The sequence below is a fragment of the Periophthalmus magnuspinnatus genome, chromosome 20 (assembly GCF_009829125.3).
Source record: "Periophthalmus magnuspinnatus isolate fPerMag1 chromosome 20, fPerMag1.2.pri, whole genome shotgun sequence".
Classification (NCBI taxonomy): Eukaryota; Metazoa; Chordata; class Actinopteri; order Gobiiformes; family Gobiidae; genus Periophthalmus; species Periophthalmus magnuspinnatus.
Window position 1 is genome coordinate 10,884,850 of NC_047145.1, and position 18,223 is coordinate 10,903,072.

The window sequence follows — 18,223 nt, forward strand, 5'->3', positions numbered from 1 at the left end:
TAGTCAGAAAGGAAAAGTGTTGTTTGTATTGTTCCATAAATGTAGCTTTCACCAGTAGCTACCACCTGTAGAGCCAGTTTGTAAAGTATCCTCTGGCCCCTGTGAGTGAATGGTCTTTTCCTTGCCGCGCCACAGACATTTCATGGACCTCTGCACTGAAGGCAATTTCCGGCAGCAGTGGGGGAACCGGCTTTGGCAGAGTCACCTCACAGGGACCTGAGGCGCTGGATTAGCTTAGCTACGCTGCTGCTGGGGTTGGAGGGGAACCTCTTCAGCCCGGCCACTGTCTGGCACATTTCCTGCTGCCTGGATATACCCTCTGGAACCTCACTGTTTTCCAAATTCTGGAAGCTACATAGGATGCTCCCAGAGTTCTTGATGCTGTGCAGAAGCAACCATGATACGGTGTGAGGTTGTTTTGTTTGTTTGTATTCAGACAGTTTCAAAAGGATTGTTGAAGTCAGTGTACACATTTTGAATAAGATCAACCGTAATGTGTTTTTGCATATGATGCCGGTGCCGATTTTTTAGAATCCAGATAAGCTCTGATATTTTTGGGCCAATATGTAGTACCAATTTTGATTTTACCTACTTTACCCTGCTTTGTACTATACTACATAAGAATAGTATAATAAGCAAAAAATAATATCTATGTCAATGATTTTTAGGCATCCATAGTCCTGTTTCACTAACCTGTTAGAGAGAGCTGTCTTTCAATACAACCAAGAATTATGTCTTTCGTTTAATCATTTTTTAAACCTTATATACAAAACGGCTCAGTCCTGCCCTAGCAACTTGTACAAACAATGTAAGTAAAATCATACATTGGTTAGAGCTGTGATCACTACCAAACTTCAAGTTATAAGATGCCCTCTTGTGAAACTCTTTCATCCTCTGAAAGCGAAATTACCAAAAACACTGGCTGGTCTTCAATGTTTTCTCTTCTAATGAGTTCTGATAGTTGGTGACGACCATCACAAAGACCCCTTACAAGACTTAAAGTCATTTTCACTGACATGCTGCGAGCCAAAAAGGCCTGGAGGTCAGAGGTCACAGAGGTCAGATAAAAGTCTCTGAACCAACAGGCTGCTTCACAAAGACAAGTCGGGATAGCTCCACAGCCACACTGGACCTCACTCATCTCCTGCACCGGCCCCAAACTCATAAACCCATAAAGCAGTGCCACTAGTTGATTTTTAGGGGTCTTCTGTCTATTTGCTGGTCTCACCAGTGGCTGCCCTCTTGCCAGCAGCAACAAAGCGGGAGTAGTCCGACCCTGCTAGCAGAATTTATTATGATGTGTTCCTCTCTGGCTCACACCTTCTTACCGCACCAGGAGCCTGAATGGGACTGAAGGGGGTGAAGCAGCAACAAGTGTCCCACCACCTCCACCAGAGCAGTTTATATGACCCTGTGCACAAAGACGGAGAAGGCTTATTGACTGGGGCCTTTGTCGCAGCCAGTAAATTTGAGCCAGTTAAAGGCTGCATTTCCAGTCTGGTTTAGTGCAAAATGGAGAAGGTGCTTTTATGGGGTGGTGTTTAAATAAGTAGTTCAGTTGGCATGAAATATAATTTTGTATGAGTGTGTGTGTCAAGACCAGTTAACTTAATAAACTAAATAAACTAAAATGTCCAAATCAGTGGTGCAGTGTTGAATATTTCAAGTGCCTGATTGCTGTGATCCTTGTGTTAATTGAGTGGATAAAGTAAAGACCTGCTCTTAGGATGGGAGGAGTAAAAAGCCTATTCAGACTTAATCTGTCCCCCCTGACCTCCGCACCCTCTGGGCCTGGACCCTGGCCCCTCTCACTGCTCAGTTCCTCGCGGTGTGAAAGAGGAGCCAGGATCAAAGGCCATAAAGCATGGCAGTGATTTCTGCTGATTGATTAGAAGCAGAGGTTGGAGGACCAGCGGCGCGCTTCCCACCCTCTGGTGCTGCGTGCGCTTTCTCCCAAGGCTCTTGTAAATAGCTGTGGCTCTAAGTGTGAAAAGAGTTGCAGCGATTGGCAGACACGGCCTGCAGAAGCTTCCACACTGGCTGAGTTTCTCTGCCTGCTCTTCCTCCTGGATGGCAGGGGGTGTCAGTTGATAAGAAGCATTTGTTGTCTTGCCTGGATCTGGGGAGGGACAGCGTAATCCCTTTGCCCCGCTCTGTTTTCGCAGAGCTGGAGGAAAAGCAGAGAAAAGAGGAGGAGGAATTGATTTTCAGAGTGAGGGCATGCGGAGAATTGAACTCAGATGTGTAGCAGAGACAGTGTTTGAAAGAAACAGCGCACTGGCGGGGAAACAAATGTCTGTAGCTTACAGCCAAGGGGCCATGCAGCTTGAACTTGAGCAAGGCCTTCTAATGTTAATCAATTGCATAGCTGTCTTTCAGCATTCTGTAGCCGCCGCCTCCTTCTCCTCCCTCTGTCCCAAACCCAACACTGCCCAGGGCCTCCTGACAAGCAGTGCCCCTGTAAAGGCATTTTAATAGGACTGTGCCATTTAGTGCTATTAGGAATTATTCTTGAACAAAATCTCACTCATTATTTGCCTGTTCTCATGCACGTTTTTTGGAGATGCACGTTCACTGAGATATTCAAAGACTTCTTTTAGTGTTTACATACACTTCAGATGTTTAGGACACACGTTACGCTATGTTTCAAGTTATTCTCTGTATTGGTAATTTATAACCTGCACATCATAAATGATGTGAATAGTCAGTAAAAGTGGATTCTCTTGCATGTAATAACCTTAAAACCAAAACTAAAACTGCAGTTCACCATCAGTGGTATTTTTTTCCCCCAAAGTGATGGGGTACATTTCTGAGTATCATGTTACCAATAGCTCCATTCCCCAACACATGTCCCCATGTGTGTTGCTAAGTGTACCCTTGCTAGCACATAATCATTTTTTCCCACAATTCCACAAACTGTACCCACACTGTGCGCAGCTGTAGGCCCAGTTTGCCGACCTCATGACTTCATCTTGGCGGTGCTGTCAGAGGCAGCCCAGCATTATGTCTCCACTTGGGCTCAATGGGCTCTTTGTTCCGGGCCTTGGCTCCGAAGAGGCTCAGCGTGGGGCTGCGTGAGTCCGGCGGTCCCTCAGCGGCTCCGGAGGGGCAGCCAGGCAGGGTGGAGTGGCGAGTGATGCCGTACGGAAAAAGGATGAGGGGGGATACAGGAGATTCTGGAGGAAAGACATGAGAACTGGGAAGATGAAGGATGAGAGCTATAGGAAAAGAGTAAGTAAAACCAGGTTTACATGGAGAGCTGTTGTGTACACTGAAATAAGTTCTTGCTGACCTGGCATACTCAGATTGCAGTAACTAAATATGAATCTGAAAGGTTTGGTGTATTGGATGATCACCAATCCAGTGACCATCTACTATTAACTAATATCTTGTTCCTCATCAGTCATCAATAGCCTAATAAAATCCAGCCTGATAAAATCTTTTTAGTTAGTCACACTACAGTTTGATATGTAAATTGGGTTTTGAGGTGTGGGGCATGTACTCAAAGACTTAAATAAGATAAGAGAATGCCCAGACAAGACAATGACCTTCTCTAATAATTTATGATTTATATTCGGATCAAACACTGCAGTAATCAAACTCTCCTTGGTGTAAAGATATCCAGTTAAAAGACAGGGTAAAAGATGTTATGCAAATAAAACAGAGCAGTGTTGTGGAGGGCTATTCCACAGGTTAATCCCAGAAGACTTTTATTTATTCCATTTACCCTGGCAGCAGTATATAATCTGAGCTGCTCTGGTGTGGAATGTAGGATAAATGGCAGAGAGATTGGGGAGCAGGATCACTGTGGCCAGAGTGACAGAGGAGGTCATACATAAAGAAAGCTCTTTACACAGGAGGGCAAGAGAGCGAGAGGTAGGGCCCCAGCAGTGAGAGAAGTGAAGGACGAGTTAAAGACAGGAGGAGTATTGTACTTTCATTCAAGTACTATGTTCTGGAATTTTGTATTAGAGGCAATTTGTAAAGCCTTACAAACAATAATATTTCTTCAATAGACTTGTCATTTACAAACTGAAAGAGGTAGAGCTGCACGTTTTTTGGAAAACTATCCACTTATGATTTTTTTGACAAGCATGTTATATTTTTATAATAGGATTCAGTTTTTAGTGCTTATTTTAAACACACAGGGGATTTAAAGTTTGGAATTTGCTAATTGACCATTCAAATTTCGATTTGATGGCAATATATTATACAGCCCTCGAAGAGGGAGATTTAGGCTCAGACTAAAATAAAATCAAATCAAACTTTTTTCTTTTCTTAAGGATAAATTTACCAGTTGGATTTTTTTTTTTTTTTTAATATAAAGAATCCTCAATTTTGAAATCATGATCACATTTTGGCATGTACTGCTCTGTTACAGAGAAGACCTGCAAGTACAATAAGTGCTGAAGTTATTTAGAAAGTTTGTAATGTTGACGACAGATTTTTATTATTGCTATAATACTAATCCACGTTCTGGAAATCTGCCAAATTCCTCTCACTCGGCAGTCCTTGCGAAGAAAAAGCCCAGACCACCTGCAGTAAAGACTCAATTAGCTCCTCATGGGTCTATGCGCATTACAAATACTGCCTATAGCATCTGATCATTCAACTTTTCCTCCTGCCACTTGAGAGCCACTTATCTAATCACATCCCCCTGTCATCTCCAGCCTCTAGCCCCTTCCAGCAGACAGCGCTTAAGTCTGTTTGGCCAACACGGAGGATCCTGTAATCTGAAGGGCTTTCCCTGCCTGCCACAGCCACTGTAATGAGGGGCTCTGCCTTTCACCTGCATTTTGGGAGAGCAGGGACTAGATTAGAGCGTGTTCATCAAGCTGACACTCCCAGCCATTAAGAAGTCAGTCACAGCAACGTCACCTGTAGTTGTGAAGATAGATTATTATTTGTAATTTTTTTGCCTACTTGTCTCCATGGAGATGTTATTGCTTTCCATGTAATGTTCCACAGTATGGCATTAAACACATCTATCTCCATGGACAGAAGCAGGAGTCACTAGTGGTGAAAAAGACAGAGTTTCCACAAGATGAGACATGAGATTGGGTCTATGAGAACAAGACAAGACAAGATTGTGACAGTTTATACAAATCAGTTGTGCGGTCGAGTTCAACTTAACCCCTTTTGTCCAATCCAAATGTAAACAAAAAAAAATGTCAAAGATAATTTTTCTCTTCTGTGAACAATTTTGTGGAAATTTTGGTTATTGTAGCACAAGATGATGGTCCCTCTGTTTAAGAAGGGGGACTGGAGGGTGTGTTCCAATTGCAGGGGAATCACACTCCTCAGCCTTCCTGGTAACGTCTATTCCAGGGTACTGGAGGGGAGAATCCAACCAATAATCGAACCTCAGATTCAGGAGGAGGAATGTAGTTTTTGTCCGAGTCGTGGAACACTGGACCAGTTCAATTCTCTCCATTGAGTCCTCAAGGGTTCGTGGGAGTTTGCCCAACCAGTCCACCTCTGTTTTGTGGATCTGGAGAAGGCATTCAACCGTGTCCCTCGTGGTGTCATTTGGGGGGGTGCTCCGGGAGTATGGGATCCGGGGCCCTTTGCTAAGGGCTGTTTGGTCCCTGTATGACCGGAGCAGGAGCTGTGTTTGCATTGCCGGCAGTAAGTCAAACCTGTTCCCGGTACATGTTGGACTCTGCCAGGGCTGCCCTTTGTCACTGGTTCTGTTCATTGTATCTAGGTGCAGCCAGGGGCCAGAGAGGGTCTAGTTCAGGAACCACAGGATGTCATCTCTGCTGTTTGCAGATGATGTTGAGAATCAGCTCCTCCAAATCTGAGGCCATGGTGCTTGACCGGAAAAAGGTGGCTTGCCCTCTCCAGGTGGGTGGTGAGTCCTTGCCTCAAGTGGGGGAGTTCAGGGTCTTGTTCACGAGTGAGGAAAGAATGGAGTGCAAGATTGACAGCCAGATTGGTGCAGTGTCTGGAGTGATGCGGATGCTGTTTCGGACTGTTGTGGTTAAGAAGGAGCTGAGTCAAAAGGCAAAACTCTTGATTTACAGGTCAGTCTACGTTCCTACCCTCACCTATGGTCATGAGCTCTGGGTAATGACCGAAAGGACAGGATCGCAGATACAAGTACATCTGTTCCAGATGCCCCTCGGATGCCTCCCTAGGGATGGGTTCCAGGCATATCCCACTGGGAAGAGGCCCTGGGGAAGACCTAGGACACGCTGGAGGGACTATGTCTCTCAGCTGGCCTAGGAACGTCTTGGTGTTCCACCGGAGGAGCTAGAAGACGTGTCTGGGGTGAGGGAGGTCTGGGAGTCCCTACTTAGACTGCTGCCCTCGTGACTCCGGTTAAATGGATGGATAGTAGCACAAGATCTGGTCACATCTCTAAGAGAGGTATACATATAAATGCTGAACAAATGGTAGATATGCCATAGTGTACCACCATGAGAAAAGTTTCACAGTATAACTTTAAAAACCTAACCTGAAGATTTATTATATTGTCTGTGTAGGAAAATTAGTTTTTTGCGTGTGACTCAAACTACCAACAGTGCTGCAGTTTGTGGCCAGGAGCACCCAACTTGGGGATTAGCATATTCTGCATGTTGTAGGTTGATAGGGTAATCTTATTTGACAATCTAACCCAATAATCGGGGAAACCTGAACAGAATTTTGCTAATGTTTTTCTTAGTAGTGAATATGTCAAATATGAATGCATTTGGAATTGTGGGAGCCCAGTGGAATTGAAAATCACGTGAGCTGTTATTTTATGGCATTTGGCTAGTGGTTTGGAATTCCGATTGTCATGGTTTGTGTTAAAGAGGCCTCATGTCTGATTGTGATGGGTCAAAGCAGAAAGCATTACCAGCTGCACTTCAAAGGGCCGTCCGCACTGTTCTTTAACCCAGATCCGTCACACTGGTGTAGCCCCTCATGCAGCCCGTAATGTAGACATTCAACAGAGGGCTCCGGTTAGAACGGGGGGGGGGGGGTATGGATATGAATTAGCTATTACTTCTAACTGCAACATGTCAAAGTGCTTCATTGTGTTCACTGAAGCTTTTAAAATAATACAGGCAAAGGCATTTTACGCCAAGCTAGTGCTGTGCATAATGATCTACAATGAACAAGACTATAACCACAGTGTTTAACCAGAAATTGCTCATTTTGATATTTCATTATAATATGATGTAATATTATTGTATAAACTTCTTTGGCCTTTACTACCATAGCCATATACCACTGTACCATGTCACTGGTTGCTCGAAGAAGTGTTTAAGCTATTGTTGACGAAACATGCTTTCCTAAAATGGAAATCTTTGCAAAGTTTAATTGACTTGCACGGAGTAGTAAACTTTGATGCAGACTCTGTTTACCAGAGGAGCAGGTATAGAACTAATGTGAACTTGTTCATCTCATGCCTAATCACCCACATGATAGGGGAAGACTGGGAGAGTCCACTTCTGACTCTAGCATTCACTAGTCATTGATAAAGTGCTTAGCAGCAGGAAAATTAATGAATCTGGGCCGACTGAAGAGGGTTTGGGGAGGAGGGATATGGAGGAGGGCTGTTGGAGAGTAATCCTGTTCCAGCTAAATGGCTGATCCCTCTCATTCCTTAGATATCAAATGTCAAAAGTTAAATTAGCCTGCTTGCCACAGATAGGAGTTAACATGCTTTTAAATGGGGCGTAGGATGCCAATTCCTTCCCTCTGCAAGATGGCGGGCAGGTGTTTTAAGTACCTAATTATTCAGATCTTGTTGAATAATGAGTTATTGTTTTAATAAATGACTCTGTGCTCTAGCGGTCCATGTATTTCAGACATGTTTCCACAGAGCCATAAAGAATCATCATTCATATAACTTTTTTTTTAGTTCTCATTCAGGAGGTTTGTAGAAGTTTGTCTATTTTAAGGTGGGAAAGCACTACAGTAGCACTGCAGCTTCATTTATTCTATTTTGTCCAAACTTTTGGCTCTGTGTGTCTTTGTTTTGGCTTCATATTCATTTCTCTTGGCGACCACACTCTAATCTAAGTGCCACAGACTTGGTCGGGATCACTCTGGTGTCACTCTGAGGCCCAGCGGAAATCTGGCCTGCTCTGGACTGGTGGGCAGTGTGCCTACATCCACCCTAAAAGACCACTATCCCAACCGGTTCTAATTGTGCACTAGCATGCAATCACTCTATATTGTTACAAAGTTCAGTTCAAATGACTACCAGGTTATGGCTGATCATAGTTGGCATGTAAAGCAATACTTATTCAGTCTGTAAGCCATTCAGAGTGCTAAATGGCATTTTCCCGTCTTTGAAGCACTGATCAAATGCGTTTCTTGACTGAGTCTCCAAAGAATGCAGGCCAAGGTGCCCTTTCAGTGAAAGGCCTCAAAAGTACGACTATCCATGGTCAAAACGCATCAGTGTGCATTTCAGAGTCAGTGCTTTCAGCTCGCTTTTCGCTCACTTCTCATTCCTCCTCACAATGTGGCCCTGATGAAGGGTAGTGGGGTTTCGACCACTCTACGGTGGGCCTGTACCCCTAATGGGTGAGTAAGAAGGGGCGGCCGGGGGCATGCGGAGGCTTGGCATGACACAACCCTGCTGTGAGGCTGATTTGAGGTGAGTACAGGGAAGAAGGAAGGAGCCGTGCAAGGCTTTGATTTGCCCCTCCCCAGCCCTGGGGCCTCTCAGGCTGGGACTACGAGATGCAGAGCTCTGGGTGCATCCCGGGTGGACCCCCGGCGGCAGTGAGAAGGAGCTGGGACTGAGGCAGAAAGCTGAGGGGCTGAGCTGTGGGCTGCTAACAGGCAAATTGAGATGTGGGAGTCGTCGAATTAGCTTAGATGATTATTGAAGAGGGCATTTGGCGGCACGTAGTGGGAAATCAATGCCTGACAAAAGGCATCTAACCAAGAGAGAACATCCTGACCTGCCATTGCTTCCCTGCAATTTAGCCAAACATCAATCATCTACTAATGATTACAATAGCCAGTTTAGCATATACAAACTTGAATGTCAAACTCTAACAAAGTTAAGATTTAAATTTTTCTCCAGCTTTTTGCATTCGTCATGAATTTATAAGTCATACTTCATGATACAAACAAGACCCAAATGCAGAAATCCTCACACTGTTACCTGTTACAAAGTATTTTTTTCTTGGTTGTCATACATGAACTTTTGTTAAGACCATGTAACCTTTATTTACAAGAACCTATGCTCTAAAAAAGCCCCCTGATTCTTGTGTCATCAAGCTAATCAGCCAAGACGTTTATCAGAAAAAGTACCTCACACAATTGGGCTAATCTCTCCTGCTCCTGTTGTGTTGGGTTCGGCAGACTCTGAGCGGTCTTTCTTTCAGCCCTGCACTAATCGTGAATCATTCCCCGTGTCTATTGCGCCAATGCCAGGGCCAGTGAATCAGGTAAGCCTAAGCCGCTTGGAGAGGTGCTCTTATTAAACCCTAGCCAGCCGCTGGAATTTTTCATCCCCCTCTCATTGTTAATTGGGGAGACTTGAGTCTTTCCCGGGAGTTGATTTGCAAGAGAAAGAAAAAAGGAGCACGAGATTATTGCACAGGAGGAGAGACGCTTTGAAGGAGTGTTGATCGTATATACTTTGCCATGTTCTGTTGCTAGCCAAAACCTGTTTGTGCCACCCATTGTTTGAGAAGTTCGAAGGTGGATTGCAGCTTTCGCTCAGAGGTATGGCAGCAACAACAACTGTGATGTTCTGGCCTTTACGGATTTACAACGGGCAATAGTTCTTTGTGCGCCTTACATGTTCTAACCCGGGGGCAAATCACTGTTTTGGGAGTCAAGGACATATTCGACAAACAGCGATCTCTTTTCTGGTCCTCAACAACTACCTTCAAAGATAACCCGCTTTTGTTTCACTTGTCTGGCGTTGAATTGGCTGGGCACTCTTAACTTCAGACCCTCTTGTCTTGGCGCCATAAGGAATTGGCCCTACTCCATCTCTCATTATCTCCTTTGAATTTCATTTTGTCATTGCATCCGCACCCCCCCTTTATGGCACTCTATTAAAGGCCATGCTTGAGTTTTCTCTGAAGGTATTCGGAGCAGTTTTACAATAGACGAAAAGGGGGAGAAAAGTGGGCTTTAGCATTTAATGAGGGGCTCGCTGGGGGTGAAAGGAGGATAGAAAACGAGTGTGGGTTGTAGAGGAGAGAGCAAGAGAGGAAGAATGCGGGGACGGAGCACCAGGTACCATTATAGTGGCAGAGAAAGCTCCTGAAATACAAGAGCCGGGGCGCGCGCTCTGATCAGGATGGCAGTGAGCACAATTACCTTCTTTTCAAATCCTTCTGTGACACTGCAGGAGGAAGGAGGACTTTGAACGTTGAAAGGCAAGAGCTTGCTTTCAACCTCAAACGCGAGCAGGAAAGGGCTCTGAAATTTGTTCAGTGCTCCCCATCCACCATTAGGTTGTTTCTTCCTCTCGCCTCTAGGCATTTAAGCGCTTTTTGAAAAGATGTTAAGAAATTCAATCACCATAGAGAGAGTGAGGGAGTGGGATAGTTCTTTTTTCTTTTTTTTTTTTTTTTGAGAGGCCTGCTTTCCTCCGGTCCGCAGAGAACTGGCCGGCTGCTTTTGTGTTGCGCTGAATAGAACAGCTAACTGGTAGAGGACTAGATGCAACAACCATGGGAAAAGAGGGGGAAATAAAAGAGGAATGAAAAATAAGGCCGGGCTAACGGGAGCAGGTCTGTTGGGTGGACAGTCAGACGTGGAGAGGTGTTGCGCTGTCCGACTTTTTAAAGTTGAATGTGTTTACTTTCCAGTCTTTATTAGCCACTTTTGACAGATGCCTGACAGGTGTAAACATAACAAAGTTCAGTTTCCATCACTATCCCACTTGTAGCTCGTTTCCCAAAGTGAGTGAATAGCAAGGCCAATAGGAAAAAGATAAGCAAGCGAGTCAAACATAGTACCAAATAATTCAGTAATTCACATCCATTAGACCCAAAATGGCAGGCCACATTATCATATTGTAGAGGTCCGTACTTCTTCAAGTCATATTAGGAAAACTACTGCTGCTACTGTGTAATTCCTCAGTTGTCTAGGTTAGTTTCATGGCAAAAGGAGGTTCAGAACTGTAGAAAGTACTTGATGAGTGGCGAAACATATTCACTCTAAACACTTAACATTTAAACACTGTACTGCTAATACTTCACAGCAGAGTAGCATAATGTATAGCTCGTTTGGAACTCACATTTAAGCATTAGACAAGCTAAATGATATAATACAATTATCAATAAGAAAATTTACATTTTAGATTTTTTCTCACAGAAATGGTTTCAATTCATCTTATCAGAAGAATTTAAAATCATATAGAAATGGGTAAAAGAAATTTGATATCATTGATTGAGAAATAGGTTGAATGATCAGTCACTAGATATATAATATAACTATTGACAAATGCAGTTAATCAGTTAGTTTGCTATGTCATATTTATGCATCGATATGCTGCATAAACTATATTGGTGTGGTAACTAAAAGCTGGATTTAGGTCTTAAAGTCTATTTCCAGTATAGTTATTAGAGATGATCCAGAGAGATCCAGAGAGACTAGACTGAGACGACTTGACCCCTTCAGTGGTGTTTTTTTAACCACTTAGGGGTGTAGGGCTCTCTAATAAAGCCCCTAATGTGGGAGATTGTACCATGATGAACCCCCCTGTGGTCACTGGTGGGGGATAGTGCACCCATGACACCGCTGTGATTGAGCTATTAGTCGCTTGACTTCCCTTTGAGGTAGGGCATCTGGGAGTCAAGGGGGAAAAAACAAGTGATGAAGACAATTCAAGAGAAAGAAGAAAGGGGAAAGTAAAATATAAATTGGATCAGAATGTTAACCTCCTGGGTAGTCTTTTATGGAGGTTTTGGAAGCAGACGTTTTATTTTATTTTATTTTACTTTAACATCTCGTGCTGTAGCATCAAGTCCATTTATAAAACATCAAATATCTCGTACATAGAAAATAAGAAAAAGTGCTCATAAATAAGTAGCTTCTTTACAAATGTAATGCTAGATATGCTACACAGTGCAAGCATTCCAATACACAGCTATCCAATGCTAGTTTACAGTCATAGCATGTTTCCATCCTTGTCAGGAAAGCCATTCCAAAATCCCTTTATGTTAATATTGAGCTTTGCACGAGCAGACCTATTAATCCAGCTTTAACCGCATAAGTGCCATTATTCCCTTAATAAGATCACGGGCTGTGCAGTATGGGATTAAATACTTATATCATAACTGACGCTGTCATTTTCCGCGGATGGGAGCTTCTGTGGTTGTCAGTTCCGCATTAGAAAAATCTTTGGATCCGGTGCCAGGGCTGTGCAGGGACGAGACGAGGCCAGAGGCAGGTAATGGGAGTGGGAGAGCGAGGAGAATGAACATGGGGCCTATGGGCTTTTAGTGTCATGCTCCTATAGCAGTTCTTTAGCTTAGCACCTCTTGTTGTCTGAAGTGATCCAGAACTATAGCAGGTACTTGAGATTGTTTTCAAATTGGGTAGTTTGCTATATCCATGCCCAATAAGGGGGGCTTGCAGGCTGGTACTCTTGTGCCAAGGTCGTAGTATTTGCCATGTATTTCAGGAGACATTTTGGAACCCAGTAACTCAATATAAAAAAATACAAATTTCAGAAAATGGCTAATTAATACAAGCTATTGTAATGAGGTGTGTACCACTGACAAACCAAGGAAGCAGTTAGATAGGATCATTATGGTATTATGTTTTTGAAATAATGAGGATTGTCAGGGTTACTAATTTAGCAATTTAGTGTACTTTTTTTTTTTTTAAGAAAAATCACAAGAATTTAAGAAACACTGTATGTCACTTAAATGTAATCACAATATTCCAAAAAAGATATCCGACTTTTTTATGTTTTTCACTGTAAATTCTGTAAAACATTTTGACCATTTCTATACATTTGTTTGTTTTAAATGTAATAAATATGTTTTGAAAATTTCATATCAGCAGTAGTGGTCAGCTTTTTTTGTGCAATCACATACTGAAATCACAACATGTAAAGCTCTTAAGTTCCACTAACCTGAGGCTCTCCAGTAACTTGTATCTTATTGCATAGCTTAGCCCATACACCCCTTGTCGCTTTAGTAGGATAGACCTATTACAATGCCACAAAGCTTTTCGACCTCCATACATGTCAGGTGGAAGGTCAGGTCAAAGGACAAAGGTTAGGGCTGCGTTTTAGAGCTTAGCCCTTGAACTCGACACCACATTTATTCCTTTTCTCAGCATGCCACAGTCAAGTCCTAAATTAGCTCGCAAACAGAATAAGAGATTTTATGTGACAGCAGCAGAACAGGGGGAGTTGTGCAAAGCAATTAAGTACAATCACTTTATTAATGTATGTACAATTTGTATGTATTTTAGTTGTAACGTTTCCAATGAGTACTTTTACTTTAGATTTGCTTTGCTTTCTGCTCCTTTACTTTTATGAATTAGTTTAAAGTACTTTTTCTGTTTTAATATAACTACATTTTGTTGTGCTCTCCATTGCATGTATCAACATGCAAATGATGAGTACAATTACTCTAACTATACATAACATGATAATACTCTCAATTTGTTCAAAGTTTTTTTTATATCGGCACCAATATCCAATACCAGTATTGGACCGTTGCATCCATACAAAATACTTGTACTTTTTACTTCAAAGCTCATTTGAAGTTGAATATACTTTAAAATAAATTGCATATCTTTAGTATTTTCTTTCCTTTTATCTTTGAGCACTGATCCATCATTTTAGAGGAGGACACGTTATATCCATAGTTTTGCTTAGCATACCTTTAGAAATTCATTTTTATAACATGGTACTTTTAACAAAAATGTTAAAAGTAGAAGGTAGGCCGTTTGTCTTTTCACACCGTTTGCCTCTGAACTCCATATATGGTTCACTGACTGGAAAAACTACCTGTTATGCCCAATGGGTTACAGCTGTACAAATCTTACCTCCTTTTTCTACTCTAGACAAACTGCCCTACTTGATGTACTTTGTTCAAGTTTGTCCTGTTTTTTTCTATCTGCAGAGGATGAGAGTTCAGGCCCACCTTACCATCGTGAGAGGAGGAACGCCATCAGCTCCGAGGCTCCTACAACAGGTGCCCCTGACCGGAGTGTGACCGAAGAGCCCTCCACATCCACAGAAGAGCGTCCTTCTCAGCTGAAGAAGGAGCTGCACAGTGCCCTGCCCCACCTGCCCGAACATGCGCTGCCATACCGGGGCACCCTGTTCGCCATGGACCCCCGAAATGGCTACTTGGACACACACTATTGTAAGTACTATATTCTTAACATGTGGACTAATTCATTAAAGGTGCACTATGTAACTTTTCTGATGAGGAGTTTGCCATTTTCTCATCTGTATTGTTATTGCTTTGCCAGGAATGTTCCACAGTATGGCATTATGGCAAGTTATCTACCGTAAATTTCAGACTATAGAGTGCACCTGAGTATAAGCACCAGCTAAATTTGAAAATCCATTTTGTACATATATAAGCTGCACCTGAATATAAGCTGCAGGTTTTCATGTTGTAACATGAGATATTTACACGGAAGGTTTTTTTTTGTTTTAATTTTTAAACTGTTTGAAAATCAGTAGTACAGCACCAACACATCATCAACATGGGATGAACATGCTGCATGTTTAGAAAATAAAACAGCATCAACATGACATCAACATAGCACCAACATAGCACCAACAGTAACATGGGATGAACATACCTGCATGTTTAGAAAATAAAACGACACGGGCCATCTGTTTTTTATTTCTTCTGAAAGCTTTTATCATCTTTTTACATTGACTAAGTTCTTCCCTCCAACATTGCACCATTGATTGCTTAATGCCAAGCGTACGTGCAGTGGCTCTGTTTCCTTCTTTAATACCAAATTTACGTGCAGTGACTATTTCCTTCTTTGATGCCAGATCCATTGCCTTTAACTTAAAGGCTGCATCATATGCATTTCTTTGTGTGTTTTCCATGATGAGGGTGTGTGCATGATGCGCAAAAATCAATCAAAATCAAAAATAATGTATTCTTCAGCACATAATCTTTCCCCACGTCTGTTTCACTTTTGCATTTACTGGTAGAGAGTGTCCCCCCGGTGGCCGTTAGCCAGTAAAAATCCATAAATTAGCCGCACCGTTGTATAAGGCGCAGGGATCAAAGTGTGGAAAAAAAGTTGCGCCTTATAGTCCGAAATTTACGGTATCTTGCATTTTTCCCATTACAGGTTTTCATTACTTAAAAACATGCATTCTTACAGTGAGTGGGGTCACCTCATCACAGGTCTAACCTGACTTGGCCTGGTGGAGCTCCTTCAATAACATCATCTTGGAGGAAACAGGTGGTGGAAAACCAGAAAAGTTACATAGTGCACCTTTAAATGCATGTTGCCATTAAAATACAGGGGAAAAAATGCTATAATATTTTGGGGTAATGGCTGCTGTCAGAGTATCCTGGCTTCAAATAGTCATGCACATTTAGTTTTGCGTTTTAATAAAAAAAAATATAATAATAATTTACCAGTATAATGTCAAAATGAACTGAAGCGACAATGAAATACTAAATTGTAAATTTGGTTAGTCACAAAAACCTTTTTTATATTGTTTGTCTTTGTTTCTTTGACCACCCTCACAGACCTTGTGCAATTTTCTGCAACCTGCAACTTTTTAGAACTAATTGTTTTGCACTAATGATATTTTCTAGTCTAACAAAACTACAAATGAAAGTTACAAGATATCTCAATCTTCCAGATTTCTAACACTAATGGTAAACCAATTCTGCAAATGCAACAATCACTAACAATTACCATATGAACCGAAACTGCAGTACCAACACATTTACCTGCCCATAAACTAATAAGTACACATTCACTCAAAACACACACTAGTCTTGTTTTGCCTGGGAAGTTTAGTATGTGGGGAACAGGCCCGGCGTAGCTCCTTAATTCCCTCATTAGGGGCCTGTCTGAACGCAGTACTCCACTTTCTCTCATCAACGCTCACTTCAAAGCCCCCAATGCAGCAGCAGCAGCGGAGAGTCCAACCCCACCACCCTCTAACACTGGTTCTCTGTCTCTCTCTGGGACCTGCAGGCTGCGTGAGAGAACCAGAAACTAATGGATGATGCTCCGGAGATTGGCCCTGGCGAACAGCTCCGAGCAAGATTATTTGGGGGGTGAGATAGTCGGTGGTGGTAGTTGGTCAGAATTGCCTGTTGAAAAGAAAAGAACAGGAGATAAATGATGGTGGAGTTAGAAGCTGATTAGGGAGGTTAATTCGGCAGCGACTATAGCCAGGACTTAGCCCGGAGACAAGGATTTGATGTGATGGCTTGTTTAGTTTGGCTAAATTGGCTCTGAATTGGTGCTGGACGGAGTTGGACAGAGTGATCTTAATCCAACTGCAGTAATGAAAACTCCAGTGGACCCAGACCTCCAATTTTTTTTTTACTGTAACTCTATTTATCCAGGCACTTCATTAGTTACTTTGGTGCTTGGGTGCCTAACAGTTACAAGGGTGCCTCCCGAGGAAAAAGGTTACTTAAAAGCAAGACATGGGTGCCGCGGACATAGGACCCTGGAGGGCAAAACATTACTGCCAATTACATCCTGACCTAACTCAGCAACACTGCCACTTCTGATTTTGTGTGTGTGCGCGAGGCATGTGCGAAGGGGTGCTGGAGGTTCCAAGTCACTGAAGCCTGCTGGGGGTGCTGTGCTGGGGGGAGGAGGGGAGAGGGGGGTCACAGAGAGGCTTAGGGTCATGTGGAAAAATCACAGGCTGAAATGGAGAGTTCAAAGGCAGCGGGAGAAGTCAAAAAGGGCCGCGGAGCTTTAAGAGGCTTTCTTTGTGCAATGAGACTCGAGAGGCTGGAAGACCGCAATCACGGAAGGAAGAGGAGAGTTAGCACAGAGCAGCATGCTGGGAAAGAGCAGCTAGAGTGGACTTCCTACCCCTGAGATAGTCTATAATTTAGCATGATTTAAGTAGACATCGTATGAGTAGTATATCCAGATACATCTTTTTAAACTTGGTTCCAGCAAAAGGCTAACAAAGTAGAATTAGGCTTTGGCTTGAATGAAACATTTAAGTCCTTATAATAATGAAAGTAAAATTGTGCGTCAATAAAAGCACAATAGTCTTGTCAAGCCAGCCTTTCTGCTTTATGTAAGTACTATATAGCTATGTAACTTGTTTTGTTACTGTCCTTCAACCACAGTAACTTTATGAAACATTAAATATCTGTAATGTCTTCCAATCCTTTGATATTGTGCACTGTTACATATAGCACTTCCCTGAGGCCTCAGGTGGCAGAGGGGCCACTCTGTCTGATAGAAGTAGACTTGTGCATTCTGTGGGTCAGTGGGGCGAAAGTGTCCCTCCTTCCTACCACTTCAGACCCATTCTTCTTCCTGTTCCTCTGCTTTGAACCTGGGGCCTGTAGCATCTGCCCGTGGCGCTCCTCGAGGTGTAAAAGCCAGTGGCATCTGGGTCTGTTAGGGTTTTGTCACCTCTTTAATGTATCCCAGGTGTGTACTTGTGTGTACATGTGTGTGTACGTGTGTGTTTGTGATGGAGAGGGGCCCTAAGTCTTTGTGCTGTGCTAGCACTGTGCACCATGCAGCGCAGCAGAGACCAGGTAAATCCGATTACTCTTACACCACTGTGTGTCAGTGCTTAATGTGGCTAAATGTGGTGGCACCTGCAGCCTCCCCACACCTGGACAACGGTCGTTAGCACGGCGGCAAAACCCTGGGAGGCGTGGGAGTTGAGGAACACAAAGATCCAAAAGGGGCTTTATCGTTAGGGGTCTGTGCACTCACTAAATCTCTACCATTCACCCAGACTGCTGCTCTCCCACTCAGCGAACGTCCACAATCTGAGACTGTTTACTCTGGTTTTTACACCCACTTCAGTGCAGCATACAAGAGGCACTGAGGAAACATTGCCCCTTTTGTTAGCATTAGCTAATCGTGGTGATGCCTGAGTGTTAGCTGCTTTTCTTGGGCAAACACGGGATAAGAGTCCACATCCTTCTTACCACAACACTAATACATGGAGATTTAGTGCGAAGAAAGGATTGGCAGGATTAATGAGGCGGGAGTCTGTTTTAAGATTTTAATTGTGTGAAGAGTGAATGGGATGCGCGGCAACAACATCTGTTTGCATTGTGTCACGATTAGGCGGTCAGCA

At 43.0% G+C, this 18,223-nt stretch overlaps 1 protein-coding gene across 1 annotated transcript in view; it reads left to right on the forward strand.

The window, feature by feature from the left end:
• The window catches only part of gli3 (GLI family zinc finger 3), a 132,347-nt gene that overhangs the window by 24,682 nt on the left and 89,442 nt on the right, over positions 1 to 18,223 (forward strand). Inside the window, exon 3 of the mRNA XM_033985981.2 lies at positions 14,055 to 14,300. Coding sequence (XP_033841872.1) covers positions 14,055 to 14,300 — 246 coding nt within the window. The remainder of the gene's footprint in view (positions 1 to 14,054; positions 14,301 to 18,223) is intronic.